The sequence below is a fragment of the Xenopus laevis genome, chromosome 4L (assembly GCF_017654675.1).
Source record: "Xenopus laevis strain J_2021 chromosome 4L, Xenopus_laevis_v10.1, whole genome shotgun sequence".
Classification (NCBI taxonomy): domain Eukaryota; kingdom Metazoa; phylum Chordata; class Amphibia; order Anura; family Pipidae; genus Xenopus; species Xenopus laevis.
In genome coordinates this window covers 126879659-126895925 of record NC_054377.1, presented here as the reverse complement: position 1 = coordinate 126895925, position 16267 = coordinate 126879659, and the positions used below count along the sequence as shown (strand labels likewise).

The window sequence follows — 16267 nt, the reverse complement described above, 5'->3', positions numbered from 1 at the left end:
TAGATCTATATCCTTATACGTACTTCTTCTCCCCTATCACCTCTCTACAAACAAGCTCCATCAACTGTGGGTCAGGGGTGGACTGCAGCATGGAAGCTGTTATCTGACATGAGAAACAGTCTTCAGTAAATCACACCCTAGTAGTCATAAACAATATGTACTCCTCTTCCAAAGTCTATGGAGAATGCCTTGACCATGATATCGCCCACATAATTGTATATGGGGTGGATATTATCATTTAATTAAAGGGTCTAAGTGCAATTTTGAAGTAAAAATGAAACGTGTTTTATAATATGGCAAAACACATGAACAGTGCACTGATCATTCATTGGCCTGCAGTTGGAGGGTTGCTTAATTGGGATGGGGGTCATTGACAAATGAATATACAGTTTTGCTGGAAATACTTATCAATGTGGGCCAGCTTACGTCCACTTGCTTTATTTTACTAGTCAGTTTAAGGAAAACAAATAGAAGATAAGCAGTGCATGTCTATCAGGTTTGATGAAGATGGAGTATGATGGAGCAGCTGACGCATTATGGATTTACACTGTGAGCAGAAATGGGGATCATCCATGCCAGCACTGAATGCAGTAGAGCATTGTGTCTCTTAATAAAAAGTGAACTCCATCTGTGCATTACACATTATTAACTCAGTGATGGAAAACGTTTTTTCTAAGACTGGGGCCCATCCCCTGAATATCATGGTGTGGAGTTATTAGCCAGTATCTCACCTTCCCAGCACTCCCTGTATCCTCTGTTAGGTTAAACACAGGCAGAGTTCCAGTCACCACCAATCCAAGACCCTAGGAGACAAAAGAAAATGCTAAATTATACCATTGCAGTTACCCACAGCATTCTGAGAGCATGCTGTGGGTAAGCCCAGGATTTTGCTTATTTTAGCACTCCTGTAGTTGTACCCAGCCACTTTTAAATAAGCCTGGAAAAAGTGGAGTGTAACCTTTAAATGTGCACTGAAATGAAAAGATATTTTAGACAACTTTGTTTCTAAGGGGGGTGCTGCAAATTACCCCATGTGCTTACCCTAAGGTGTAGTTGCCCACTGCATAAACCACAGCTTGTGCTAAATGCTGAACCTAGTGAACTGAATGCTAGAGGCATCCAATAGGCAGAACACCTGCCCCTCTAGTTTTATTTGTTACCACAGGGAGAATCAGAGAACTTGAATTACCCACTGCTCCACTGCGGTACCTGTATAAGGCTTGCTATACAGTATAAAGGGGTGGTTCACCTTTAAGTTATAGAATGGCTAATTCTAAGCAAGTTTTTATATGGCCTTCATTTTTTTCTTTTTTTATAGTTTTGGAATTATTTTGCCATCTTCTTCTGACTCATTCCAGATGTTAAATGGGGGGTCACTGACCCCATCTTAAAAACATGTGCTGTGTATGGCTACAAATGTATTGTTATTATTACTTTTTATTACTTATTTTTTTATTTGGGTTCTCTCCTATCCAAATTTCAGTTTCAAATCAATGTATGGTTGCTAGGGTAATTTGGACACTAGCAACCAAATTGCTGAAGTTGCACACTGGAGAGGTGCTGAATATAAAAGCTAAATAACTCAAAAACCACATATAATACAAAATGAAAACCAGTTGCAAATTGTCTCAGAATATCCCTCTATACATCATACAAGAAGTTATTTAAAGGTGAACAACCCCTTTAACTCTGGTGTTTAGCAAAGCCTAAAAGAATCCCTGGGTAAAGACAAAAATAGGAGTTCAGTTGTCTAGATTAACATATACTTTTGTCCATGCTTCCCAGGACAACTACAATGGCTGAAGCTTGGGAACACTGAAGAGTCACAGAGGATGCAAAGCAGCCACAACAGTACATAGGTTGCATTAAAACAGTTTGTTATACAGTATGGCAGTCACATACAATATGGACGAGCAATAAGCATAGTGGCTCTCACCAGCGCATCCTGATACACGTTAGTCCACTGAACCTGTTTGGCTTCATTTCCAGCCAATACCATGGGGCGCCCAAGGACATCCAGGTACTCCTGATAAAAACAAATAAGGAAAACCATTTAATGATTAAAAGCTAAAAAGGTACCCCTGCCCCATGATTTACAGTTATAGAAAAAATCCCCATGCAGCAGCCCAAAACAAAAACCCCATAGAAATACTAATCCCTTGTAACAGACCACCTTGTTAACCAACATGACAGCTCAGCACGGAGAGCTCATCCTACCTGAGTGTTAATCCTGATGGCTCCAATAGACGGGATCTCAAAATAGTAACCTGAATAAAAGCACAGGTCAGAGCACCAAGCCATTAACACAGAAATAAAGCAAGTACAAGGCACTGACTGCATGCTAACAAACACTCATTAAATTGTATGTCTTGCATGCTAATATTATGGCATATGGTACGTGTTTGGGCATTGATAATCCACTAAAAATGTAGGTTCAAAACTCTTAACACCGGCTTGAAAATGTCAGCCAGTATTTCTCAAATTATTCTCACCAGAAATGATATCCACTTCTACATAATTGTATCCATGCACTGCTCTCCCAACCTGTATGCAGATCAAACATATACTTCTACACAATTGCACCCATGCACTGCTCTCCCAACCTGTATGCAGATCAAACATATACTTCTACACAATTGCACTGATGAACTGCTTTCCTAACCTGTATGCAGATCAAACATATACTTCTACACAATTGCATCAATGCTCTGCTCTCCAAGAATTCATAGGAGGGTTAACTGTGATCACTGATGCAAATGTGCACTAAAGCAGGAGCCCATTGCAGCCAAAGTAATCGTAATCTCAATCACTGGCAATGGCCACCTTTCTACTCCTTACCCTTATTCGCACAGGCCATCCACTGAAGAGGAGTAACATCATAATTGTGCTGCCCAACAGAGAAGGTAAATACACGCACCTGTAACAAAAACCATGTCAGAAAGCTATATCGTTCCTATCCCTAACAGGGCCAGATTTACACAGCGGGCACCCTAGGCCCCCGTCCCCTCCCCTTTATTCACTCACATTTTCATCATCAGGACCACAGCAATGGGTATTGGTGCACGGAAGATTTAAAAAACTATTGCATCTCCTGCTCACCCCCAGCGTTTCTGACCAATGTTGGTGGGGTTGCGTAGCATGCTGCCCCCCTAGGCCCACGCCTCGGTGGCCTCTCCACAAATCCGGGCCTGGTTGGTAATGTCTTGTACCAGTTATTATCATGTTTGGAAGTTTATGGCTTGCATTAGTCAGAAAAGGGCACAAAGAATGGCACAGGAGATGGCACAGTTACCAAGGTAACCTTTAAAAAAGTGTCACTTTGTGCCAGCTATACACTGGGAATATATAATAGGCTTTGCTAGTTTAAGGGCTATGTTGCTGGTATGTCATTCCTTGTTTCTGCTGGTACTTATTCCTTTTCTCCAATCATTTTACCAGCTAGAGTACCAATCTGAACTAATGGCTAGATTTCCACTGTCAGTGGCTCATCACATGTTTACTCACAGTTTTGTTTGGCCAGTTGTATCTCTCAAACACATCTTGCACGCGATCCTCCCCCCCATCTGTGAACATCATGATCATCTTGTTACAATTGGCACGGGTGATGCTGGTCTGGAGGAGAAAGAAAACACACAGTCACACAGGTGCCACTCAGAACCTCTGTTTCACTTCAAGTGCAGTGGTGTAGCAGATCCTGTGACTGATGGGGGCACAGAAAGGACCCGGCACCCCCAACTGGCTTCCACCATGATGTCAGATCTATTCGTTGGTGGATGTGGAAGGGGGTCATAGTAACGTGATTTTGATGGGGAAAGCAGGTAAGTCAAGTCACACCAGCTGCTAATGCCCTGTCTCCATTTCTAGGAATCCTCTACTCGTCTATGAGAGAAGCTGTAACTTTTCCATTGTACTTACATTCTGCAGCTGGCTGAAAGCATACTCAAATCCAGCCTTGTAGTCAGTTGTCCCTCTGGCCACCATGTCTTGCACAGCCTCCTTTATCACTTTTTTATTTCTCACATTGGCCTGGACCAACTGCTTGAAGCAGGAGACAGGTTCTGCTTTCTCATGGAACTAAGGACAGAAACACATTGATTGACAGAGATTATGTTGGTGGGGGAAGATTCATATTGGGGGGTTGATATTTCAACCAAGAACAATTTTGTTTCCCGAATGGGTAGAAATGGACATAGGCTTAAATTGAATGCAAGAATAATGGTGAGGCCTTACCGAGGCGACAGTCACGTAGTCATCATCAGACAAAGTATCCAGCATCTCCATGACAGATGTCTTCATAAGCTTCAGGGTTAGACCACTTACACTGCCACTGCTGCAAGACACAATGAGGGACATATTGAATAACGCTGTCTTGCTACAAGCTGTGCTGTCTGTATACTGTATGTACATTTACAGGGGCTGCAGCTTAAGTAATAGGATCCAGCAGCTGTAGGGGGCTGAAGGAAAAGAGGGGGGATGCAATGGGAGAGTGATAGCTATACTTACAATACTGTAACAGGAAAGCCAAACATATAGCCCTGCAGATGATATTGAACTACAGATCCAGAGATGATGTAAGCTATAGTTCTGTTATAGCTGCAGGTTGGACATCTTTTGGCCACACAATTTAAGGAACTGTAATTTATTACAGGAGGGCCAACAGTTTGCAGCACTCTCTATTAACTGTAGAATAAGGCTGGTACTCAGCTGAAAATAAAAGTGTTGTGTTGGGTGTTGTACTTTGATAACAGATGGGGAACCTCAGGTTTGTGACCCCCATATGACATAAAGGGTTGCCCCATGCCCCTTTTTTTAAATGGGTGCTTCATGCTTACACATCGACGATGATCACCATGTCCTTTGGCGAAGAGGCTCCCTGTATGTACCTGAGAGACACAAACACGCAAACACAATCAGCGGCATAATATTGCACTTAGTTCATCAAGGAGCAAATAATACATCCTCTTTAATATTTAGGAGTCTGCCATAGAATGTATTATGTCATGACACTAGCAGAATATCATCAGTGTTTCTATGATGGGAGGCCAATCAGTTAATGCCCAAGTGACTTCTAATATATAGCTGAAAGTCAAAAATTATCTTTTGAAGTGTATTCCAGTTGCTCTGGTTAGAGAGTGTGTAAAATTATGTATATGAAAACAATAGTTATAAAAGTTTTTGCAGATAACAGAACCTCAGCACGATTGGGTAAGGCCCATGATAAGCTTGTGGGGGCCTTAGTGGAAAAAATGAGAACATTTAAACTAAAAACAGTTTTGGAATCTTTGGAACTAATAAAGCAGAATCAAAAGTTTTTCCCGATTCCCTATGGAAGCATGCATCAATCTGTTCACAGTTGGGTGCGCATATTATTATAGCTTCAGAAATACAGCGCATGTATAAAAGCATTTTGCCTGTGGAGTTGTGCTTTTGTTATTCCTCAGTGACACGTTATATTATTACTTATGCATACACAATGTATATATATATATATATATATAGCAATTCATTGTAAATATAGAAATATCTGTGCATATAAAACACACACTCACTCAGACACATGGGCCCTATAGAGGGCTGGCAAATTTTGCATGTTATTAGTGAGTCTTAAGTCACTAGGGGATAAGGGTACTGTGCCACTCAATTGCACACTTTGCTAGCAGCAGCCGTTTGTACTAATCCTTTTCTCTTGTTCCCAGGTAAATGGAAGTACGGGGCCCGGCAGAGTGCTGCAATTACATCAGTATTTAGACAGCATGGGGAATTGCCTTTCACAGAGCAGATTTCCTGAGTGCTACTTTATGAAAGGAAAAATATCAGAACTAATTATTTTTAACGCATGTTTAGCCGCCCTGTCACCATTCTTTATAATGTGCGCCGCTGTAATGATCAGTTTTTATTTAGGCTTTCTTTTTAATGAGACGTCATTCCTTTCCTCGCGGATCCTAAAAAGACATGCTGTGCAGGGGGGGTGCTCTGATTACTCTTGGTTCAAACCATTAACGTGCCAGAGGGCTGGCAGGGGAATTTTACTTAATGTGTTAAGTTAAGCAAAGGAAGAAATTATATTATTACTAAAAAGGAGATCCAAAGCTTTGGAAGATTTATGGGTGTTATTGTACATATAGATTTGCTTCTCAGTGTGCAATTGCCATTTGGGTATTTAGCCAAGACATACCGTGCAAACTCTTGCATTGGGACCTTGTTACAGACCATAACTAAGTACAATGCTATTCCCTTCCAGGACACAATATGCCCCTGGCATCACAATATTGAGCACTTTCCAGTTGCAGACCTGGAGATGTGAGGCAGCTGTATTACCACTAATAATACTGTAGGACCCAGAAGTACTCGGTGTACTGCAGTGGAGGGCAGTGCATGCCATGGTATAGCAAGGGTACCTGTGTTAATTACATAGTAAGTTAGGTTGAAAAAAGACACACGTCCATCAAGTTCAACCTTTTAACTCTATTTTAACCCGCCTAACGGCCAGTTGATCCAGAGGAAGGCAAAAAACCCATCTAAAGCCTCTTCAATTTGCCCCAGATGGGGAAAATATTTCTTCCTGACACCAAAATGGCAATCAGACTAGTCCCTGGATCAATAAAGGCATTGCTAGCCACCATACCATATGAATTTATTAAAGCAGACAGATATATTGTGTAAAAAAAACAAGAAAATGTCATTCTATTATATGCCGCTAAATATGAGCTTAGAAAAGGCTGGGACCAGAGAGGGTCTATTATAGGGAGCTCACATAAAGGGGTTGTGTTTTAAGCATAATGATAATTTTTAGCCCACATTAAAACCAGCATCACATAGCATTCATTATTGCTATATGTCCACTTTAAAATTTGTTCACTCAATAAAACTTATACGGGGCACTCTTTTTGTTCTCAAACCAATCGCACCATTGTGTCATTGAGTTGGTAGCTAGTCTATCTAGAGGGGATACAGTGCGTAGGGGGCCCAGAATAAAAGACAGTTTTTTCAATGTTTCGGTCCTAAACCAGGACCTTCGTCAGGAATAGGAACAGCTTTGTTTCCTGTTCCTGACAAAGGTCCTGGTTTAGGACCAAAAATGAAATAAACTCTCCTTTATTTGCATAATATACAAACCAGTCTTTAAATTTAGCTTTACATTTCCACTTGTCTCCCAGGTAAGAAACTCTGTATGTGGAGTGCACCTATATAACTGTATATATATATGTTCTAAAAATCCAAAAATCAATATTGGGTGCTGTGGTCAAATATAATATAAAGCCTTTAAAATGGACCCGCACTCCAAAAAATTCTTGTGATCAAACAATTTTATTAAGCATCACTCATGTATCCAACGTTTCAGCCCTTGATAAAGGCCCCAACGTGGGCTGAAACGTTGGATACACGAGTGATGCTTAATAAAATAGTTTGATCTCAAGAATTTTTTGGAGTGCGGGTCCTTTTTGAAGGCTTTATATTATATTTGACCACAGCACCCAATATTATAATATAATATTTGCTGCCGTAGATGTTTTTAGAATTTTAACAAAATGCCAGCCAGAAGAATGCTGTTATGCATCTGTAACCTTAGTATGAGGTTGAGGGGGGGTCTGATCAAATGTTGGACCACATAATGAGGCTTGAAACTAAGAACAATGAAAATGAATGTATTACACTAATGAGAGCGTTATGCCTTTCCAAGGGACTGGTGGGTCAGAGCATTACAGGAAATCTGATATAATTTGCAAAGCCTTGGTGCATGGTCTTCTAATCAATCTTTGTTTTTTGGCTCATTTTGGAACTTAGTTGTACACTTATATGGCACTGCCAGGCATGTTCGTGCCTTCTGAATACATTTATTACAATTAAAAAATACCCTCTGATAATACAGATGTATATACAGTGGAGCCCAGCACTGTAGTGTGTGGGTGGATAAACAATTCATATGCTAGTCCCTGGTAAATCAAAAGCTGGAACTGTGATTCAGCAACTGCTTACAATACAGGCTACAAATTCCCAGAGCAAGTACTCCCACCATCTAGGCCAACTCTGTGTCATTATTTCTACATAGCCGATGAATTATCTTTCTGTGGGCCACATCTATTCATGGCATGGGGAGTAAAAGAGGGAGTGGAGGGTACAGCTAATTGTCTAGATGTCCATGAATGCTGGGAGTTGTAGTACAGGCAGTTGGCAGAGGGTCAGTATATCAGCTGAAATCAGAAATAATATTGCAGGTTTAGTTACCGGCAGAATGCTCTGTCTAACCATAAGCTTCACCAGGCAGAAGCAATATTTTAAACAAAATGTTTAATTACTGAACATTTACTGTTTAAAACAAAGGGTCACAGTCATCAAAAGTACCCAGGAATGTATGTAACTATACCCAGAATGCACACATATTCAGCCATGCACGTAAAGTATACATACACACGTATACACACAGGCTTGAGGTGCTCGCTCTGTTATTTTAGATATTTTCCAGTGGCAATGATGCGTGAAATGAAAATTGGACAGAATTGCTCAGGGCTGGAATATCAGAGAGAGACAGTAAGGAGACGGTGGAGGAGAGAGGCAAATAGATACAGGAGAAGGAGACAGCGATAAGAGAGGTTCTAGGCAGAAATAAAATATAGTGATAGAGCAAGTGAATAAAGAGAAGGGATGAGAGAGAGATTGGACACATGAGAAGATAGGGGAAGATGAAATAAACTCATGTGAGTGGGGATACCGGGATACAGCAAAAATAGACAGAAGGATAGAAAGAATAATGGAGAGACAGTGAAAGAGAGATTGGAAAACCACAATATTACTGTTCATACCATGGTCTCCTACGGACATCATACAGGTCTATCTTGCTGGGAGCCCTCCAAGGTGTGGCTGTGAAGATAAAGTACAGTTAGTTACCTCCCAAATATTTCTTCCCCTTTAAGCATGTTTTCTTGCTATGCTTTAGCATTACCTGGGTAATAACGGGTGACTCCAGTGGCGCTACCAAAGACTTGCCACAGCAGCGTTGGGTCCTCCAATCGGTTTTGGATGAAGACATCTTCTAGGGCATCTGTCCAGTTCAGCTCATTCAGAATGACTGTAGCTGAGGAGACATGGGTCAGCAGGAGGTGAGAGGGGTCAGCAGGGAAAGTTTAGGGTCAGCTGTTGGATTCAGGAATCAGCAGAGGGGAGCAAGCACAGCTCAGAGGGGAGCAATAAGGACCAGCAGAGGAATGGACAGAAGGGATATTTGGAGGTTCACATACCATAGATAGGATCCTTGCAAATGCAGCAGCCTCTGAGTCAACCTGAGCTAATTGTGCACATATGATTAATTACCCCTACTGACAGCTTGTTAGCTATTGCCAACACACAGCGCACTTAGCACTTTCCTGCTTCCCACTCTGATCACTTAGCATAGCATGAAATCCCTTGTTAAAATCCAAGTACAGAGTGCCGTGGAAATACAGTCCCACAAAGCCCCCACATAACCTTAGAACTTGTCCCCAGGGCATCCAGGCTGCCTCGTATTAGAAAAGGGTCATGAAATATTACATAACACTGAGCTCTCTGCTGACTTCAGTGCAGCCATGTTGCATGCACCATTACATGCGTTTAAACAAGAAGAAAATCACTTTATATGGCTCTGCTAAAATGTTCTCAGTTAGGCACAGTATATATATATAAAATATCTTTTTATCTTTATCTTTTTTTAGGCAAAGGGTGGGCAAATAGAACTTCCACTCCAGAAGGCTGATATCCTATGTTAAGCTTGCTGCCTTTGTCATTCTGTTATCCAGTATGCTCTGGATTATTCCTTATAATGGATCTTTCTGTAATTTGGATCTTCATACTTTAAGGGGGTTCCAAAAACTCGCCAAAAACTCAAAAAAATTGCGTTTTTTTTATACTATAAAGTCCGAATTTTTAGTGGGAAAAAACCCTAGAATTTTTTGTGATTTATTATACCCCTAGGATGGAAAAAGTCAATATCTGAAAATCCGGCATCTCAGAACTGCCAATGTTGTATATAAGTCAATGGGAGAAGTCCCGAAGATATCCTGATTTGCGATGTGTTTCATGCAAAAATACAAAGATTTTCAGACAAAAATCGAAAATTTATATAATATATACAATAGGAATTTTCAGATGATATTCACGATTTTTTCAATTGTTTTCCCGAACTGGAATGTATTCATAAATAACGGGAAATAACCCCTGCGGATTTGGTCGTTGTATATTTCAGAAAATAATTAAATAAATTCGGATTATGATAAATAACCCCCAAGTCTACTAGAAAATCATGTAAACATTAAATAAACCCAATAGGCTGGTTTTGCTTCCAATAAGGATTAATTATATCTTAGTTGGGATCAAGTACAGGGTACGGCTTTATTATTACAGAGAAAAAGGAAATCATTTTTAAACATTTAAATTATTTGGATAAAATGGAGTCTATGGGAGATGGCCTTTTACGTAAGTTGAAGCTTTCTGGATAATGGGTTTCCTGTATCAAGCTTGGGTCTCGCTGTTTATATTGTAAGCAAATGGTTGAATGAGCATGCTGGGATGGTGGTTAACAAGAGCTACAAATGACGCTCTTTCTTATTGCCTAAAATAATCTACAGTATGGCAAGGCTGAAATTCTTCCTCATAACCACCTAAAGTCTATCATTCAGTGGATCAACACATTTTTTTCATACTTGCCCCACAGATGACTTCCACTGGCAAACAGAAGGAATATCTAAGGGCACAGAGGGTACTCAGAGAAAAGAGGGGTTTAACACTCACAGCCCTTGTAGATGTCCGTGGGGATTTGCACTGCTGTGTAATTGTAATTCACCTTCGCCTTAAAATTGGCATCATCTGCAAAGTCAATCTTTAACGAGTGTGTGGGTTCTCTGGGCTCATCCTCCCCCTCCAGGTCTTCCTGCAGAACCACATTGAGTCAGAGAAAAAGAACGAGAGGTAAAAGGCAGATGCAGGTGGAAAGGCATCAGGCATAATGATACACATGTTTTCACTTGAGCAGGTATAGTCTCTCCACTCTGAATGTAAACATAGCTTATTATAGTATGGATAATGATGTTCCATGAAGACTCCCTATTGGAATTATAAGATGATGCCTAAGGCCTCTTAACTAAGTGCCCCAGTTTGTATGGTATGGCTTATCAAATTTGGCCAAGTCAGTAGCACTTCCATTATACTTTAATATAATTTTACTTAACCTTAGGATTGCTCCCACAACCCCCCTTTTGTGTTTTAAATGTCCTCAATGTCCTACCCCAAAGTCATTCCTGAAGACTGAATCCCTTTAAGGAGCCACCGTACCTTTAAATTGAGCTAAAATAAAATAGAGCTACAGGGGGATACATTTACTTACAAAGCTCCATTAACAACTCTGTGTGGCTGACAACAATTATCGCATCCAATCACACGCCCCATGGACTTGCTATGACACACCCAGCCTGACTTCTTATAGATTCTAACCCAAGAGTTGGCCTATGGAAAACAGGTATATATATATATATATATATATATATATATATATATATATATATATATATATATATATATATACAGTATATATATATATATATATATATATATATATATATATATATATATATATTTACAGTATATTTAGGTTTGAATATATCCATTTGGAAAATGCAGCAGGTAACTCACATATTCTGTGTCTGCCTTGGAATCATAATATTCAATATCTTCTTCCTAAAAAGAAAAAAAGGCACAACATGAGCAAATAGCACCAGTAGTAGCATTAAAAAGCTTAGATTTGGAATTTTCCATGATGAGCAGTCCAGAAGCTGCGACTCCCGGCATTCAATCGAATTGCGGCCCATTGGCTGTATAGCGCTGGAATGCACCAGGGCTCTGTGGCTGCACTAAAATATATGCTTTATTTTTAGATCACTTTTTCCCCCACCTCTGCAATATTTTCCATCTATCTACCATTTAGCCACACACAGCCATAGGCAAATATCTTACTACAATGGCCCCAGTTTGAAACATTTTTTATTTTGCAGATCAAGCATCGCAAGTTCTATTTTTTGCTCGCTTTGTAAAATCTAGGCCAGAGAGACTGACAAAGGAAAAGACATGAGGGGCCCCGTTACTAAGCTCAAAATCTATCGTAAGTTTAACGAATGCTGCTACATTCAAAATTGACTCATAATAAAACCATAAAGGGAAACCATCGAGAAAAATGGTTTTAATGTGCACCTTGTGCCGAGTCTTGTGACTAGTGCATGAAAGGAAAAAGGGTATCTTTTGCAAGTAATAGTCATTTTCCCTTTATTGCAGGTTATTATGTGACTTATATCTCTTTCATCTGGAGTGAGTGATAAAGTAGCATTTCCCACTGCGAAGCCGTTCAGCTTTTTTCCCCAGTCAGTTCCATTAATACTTCTGGCCCGTACTTGCTGTCTGTAGCCTGGACATTACATTCACAGGGCTTTAACATTTCAGGAAGAAAGAGAAATATGAACTCTGTAAAGAAGACTTTTTAGATTAATGTCCCCCTTAACATTCTAATAATCAAAGAAGCCCAATATCCCAAACATTTTGACCTAACTGCTGTTCAGACTGAGCTCCCTCCACTGCTTTGGCCCCTCTGGTGCAGTGTTTCTTCACCTTTTTCCATACAAATCTGCAAGTCAGCTTTGTGACCCCGTAATTGTCTTACAAAACGAATTTTATTTACTACTACTGTCTATAGTAGGAAAGGCATAATGGGGTACAAATCCTTTCTCTAGGGCAGTCATTTTGGGTCAAGACATCACTTGAAGGTTGAACCTAAGGTAATGACGTCCCGTAGATCATAACAACGTCATGGATCTACAAAAACACTGTTTTTTAAAAGGGGTTTGTTCACCTTCAAAACACTTTTTTCAGTTCAATTGTATTCAGATTGTTCTCCAGACTTTTTTCAGTTACTTTCCATTTTTTATTTTTTACCGTTTTTCCAAAACCTTAGTTTAAAGGGGAACTCCACAAAACAATACCTTGAGCTTTTTGAAATGTAAACACAATTTCAGCAACTTTGAAATATACATCAATTAAAAAATATGCAGACTTTTCATGATTTGTAATGGTTTGGAAAAGTTCCCTAAGCCTAGCCCCTTCTATCCTGCTGATCTGTCTGACTACTTTGCTAAGCTGGCTGACTACTGTTACTTTGTATCAACAGCCATTTGTCCTCAGCCTGCATCCTCCAAACCCCACATTTCCCTGCACACGTGATTTTAATAAGGAACGGAACATCACAGTGCAATGCATTGTGGGTTATGTAGTTCTTGCATGCTGTCTGTAAGCTGTGGAGAAGTTGTTACAATTTGTAATATCAGAGTTTAGTCCCTCCTTCACTGCCAGGATTTCAAATGATTTCAGCATAGAAAATGGCATTTATTCATACTTTTTGAAGAAAGTTTTTGAAGAAACCGATACCGGTGATAGGTATATTAGGTGTTTCTGTGGGCCTCTTTATCAAATTTTGGTTTGGAAGCAGAATTCCCCTTTAAAGGGGCAGCTCAGTAATTCAGGTGCAGACTCTAAACTGTTACAATTTGCTACATTAGTGGATACATTTCTCAGCAGCATCTCTGGAGTATGAGCAACTATTGTATCAATTCTAACAGCTGCCTGTAATGAAACCCAGAGATTCTGCTCAGCAGGGACAAAGATAAGAAATGTATCAACTAAATGTATTAATTTAGAACAGTTTACAGGTTCAGCGACCTCCCTCCCAGAGCTGCTTTAGAAGGTGAAATAGACTTCATATTAGAAAAACTTCATATTCATATTAGAAAAGACTTCATATTAGAAAAACGGTCACACAGAGAAAATTTAAAAAAATTTGAAAAAGTCTTCTGGTGATCTATCTGAAACCAACTGAACTGAAAAAAAGTGTTGGCAGATGAACAACCCCTTTAAGTCATTCCACTATAGTTCTAACAATGTAACAAACCCCCAAATTCCACTCTCATGTTAAATGGGATCTAAACCTCATCTGAGCAATTTTACAGTTTATATTAGTTTTCAGTTTTTTAAGTGGTTATGTGGTTTAGTGGAGATATTAGCAGTTTTAGACTGTGAATACCAAACTTTCAACTCAACAGGTCAGAGTGTCAGTGACCCTAATGTCTGTGCCTTTCCTGTATAGTCAGTCAGTTAACCCCTGGGTTACTGACTCTCTGACTTTCAGATAAAGCTGCTGAGCCCAAATCCTGGTATTGTCAGTCTCAGTAACTGCTAAAAATAGTTAATGAATGCACATTTTAACAGTGTAGTTTTGGGGTTAAGGCACATATCTGTAGTAAATGGTTTCACCCACTGTAGATGTGGGCTAACAGAGCCCACACTCCAGGTGGGAAGGGAACAATAACATTTTGTGCAAAAAATACTCCCAACGAGTGTTATGCCTCTGCATCCCTGGAAGGGTGCTCCTTATTGTAGAGTCCTGCAGCGGGTCGGGTACCTGCGGGTTACCTGCAAAAACCTGCAGTACCATGCGGGTTTTTCGTTGAAGTTCAAGGTGCGGGTATACCCGCGGGTCGTCGGTTCTGTGGGTTTGCGGGTTGCGGGTCTTCTCAATATCAATATTGGCTCCTTTTTTCTGGTCATGTCCACTTCCGATGATGTCATTTCCGGTACACAATGACAGCACTTCCGGTTTTACTCCCTTTTTTCTGATCATATCTACTTCCGATGATGTCACTTCCGGTTTATAATGACAGCACTTCCCGATTCTTGATGGTCAGCGGGTCGCGGGTTGCAGAGAAGGTACTTGCGGGTCGGGTTGCGGGTCCAAGCGGGTAAGAATGCGGGTTGCGGGTGCGGGTTGCGGATTGCAGGTTGCGAGTACGGGTCGGATTCGGGTCCCAAAAAATGGACCCGCGCAGGACTCTACCTTATTGTCCCCATGTCACACAAATACGTACGATGAGCTAGCCGGGTGGCACTCTCATTAAGTGCATGTTTGTAAACATGGCTACCTGCACCAGGAAGGAGCATTTTTTGGACAAAATAGTGTAACTTTCACTTTGCTATTTAAGCTTCCAGGCCTCCCCCAGGTGGCTCATCCCACAGTTTGGAAACCAGTGCTCTAAGGGGAGTCAAGGCACATTCTGGGAACCTCTGATGTAAAAAATGTGTTTTTGTTTGTTTTAAGCAGAAGGGAAAAGTATAATCATATGCTAGAGCTAATCAAGCAAGATTAGGCACATCAACATTCTGAATGTTAAATACAAGGCATTTGGTTACATTCCTACCAATCATCACTGCACACTTTATTCCACCGCACTGGGAAAACCACCAAACTCAAATGCGAATAGCAAATTTTCACATTCACATTTTATTGAAAATTTTGACCAAAGCAAACAATATGCTATGTGCGCCATGGGCCTAAACCAAACTGTAATGTTGCCACCCAGCAGCGCCCACAGCAATGGCTTGTGGCCACAAACTAAATTAATGAGGATTTTAGGGACATGCCAGGGGATATGCCACCTATAGTATACAGCAATGACCCTGCATCAATACAGAGGTCACTGGTTCGGTACAGTATATATGGGTTATCTGGATAAAGGGTATTTCTGCAATTTGGTAAAAAGCCATTAAAATTTAATTAAAACAATAGGATTGTTTTGCCACCGATATGGATTCATGCAACTCAGTTACCATCAAGTACAAGGATTTACTGTTTCATAGCAAAAGGAAATGAAAAAAAAACATTATAAGTAACAATTATTTGCTTAAATAAAACTCTGTGGAAAATGGCATTCTGAATAATAGGTTTCTGGATATAGCTCCCATACCTGTTTTACTGTATCACACACTTACTTCTGTATCTGTTCATTTGTTCATTATTTATTAAGATTTTATTTTTTAGATTTAAAGGAGAACTAAACCCTAAACATGAATATGGTTAAAATGCCATATTTTACATACTGAACTTTTTGCACCAGCCTAACGTTTCAGCTTCTCTATAGCAGCAATGATCCAGGACTTCAAACTTGTCACAGGGGGTCCCCATCTTGGAAAGTGTCTGTGACACTCACATGCTCAGTGGGCTCTGAGCAGCTGTTGAGAAGCTAATTATCCAGCAGAAAATGAGGTTTGTCTGTAATATAAGCTGATGCTACAGGGCTGATTATTAAATTCTGATGCTAGTTGCACTGGTTTCTAAGCTGTCATGTAGTGATAATATGTATTAATTAATTATCAGCCTTATACTGTGACATTTATATTCTATGTGAACTGTATATTGAAAGTGAAA

At 40.1% G+C, this 16267-nt stretch overlaps 1 protein-coding gene across 2 annotated transcripts in view; it reads right to left on the bottom strand.

Moving 5' to 3' along the window:
* The window catches only part of cacna2d2.L (calcium voltage-gated channel auxiliary subunit alpha2delta 2 L homeolog), a 189508-nt gene that overhangs the window by 29938 nt on the left and 143303 nt on the right, over nucleotides 1-16267 (bottom strand). For both annotated transcript variants that reach the window (XM_041590779.1, XM_041590780.1), the window contains exons 5-16: nucleotides 11659-11703; nucleotides 10762-10900; nucleotides 8942-9073; nucleotides 8802-8859; nucleotides 4833-4883; nucleotides 4231-4330; nucleotides 3916-4074; nucleotides 3505-3612; nucleotides 2839-2917; nucleotides 2218-2267; nucleotides 1937-2026; nucleotides 732-803 (exon numbers count right to left, since the gene is read on the bottom strand). In XM_041590779.1, coding sequence (XP_041446713.1) covers nucleotides 732-803; nucleotides 1937-2026; nucleotides 2218-2267; nucleotides 2839-2917; nucleotides 3505-3612; nucleotides 3916-4074; nucleotides 4231-4330; nucleotides 4833-4883; nucleotides 8802-8859; nucleotides 8942-9073; nucleotides 10762-10900; nucleotides 11659-11703 — 1083 coding nt within the window. The remainder of the gene's footprint in view (nucleotides 1-731; nucleotides 804-1936; nucleotides 2027-2217; nucleotides 2268-2838; nucleotides 2918-3504; nucleotides 3613-3915; nucleotides 4075-4230; nucleotides 4331-4832; nucleotides 4884-8801; nucleotides 8860-8941; nucleotides 9074-10761; nucleotides 10901-11658; nucleotides 11704-16267) is intronic.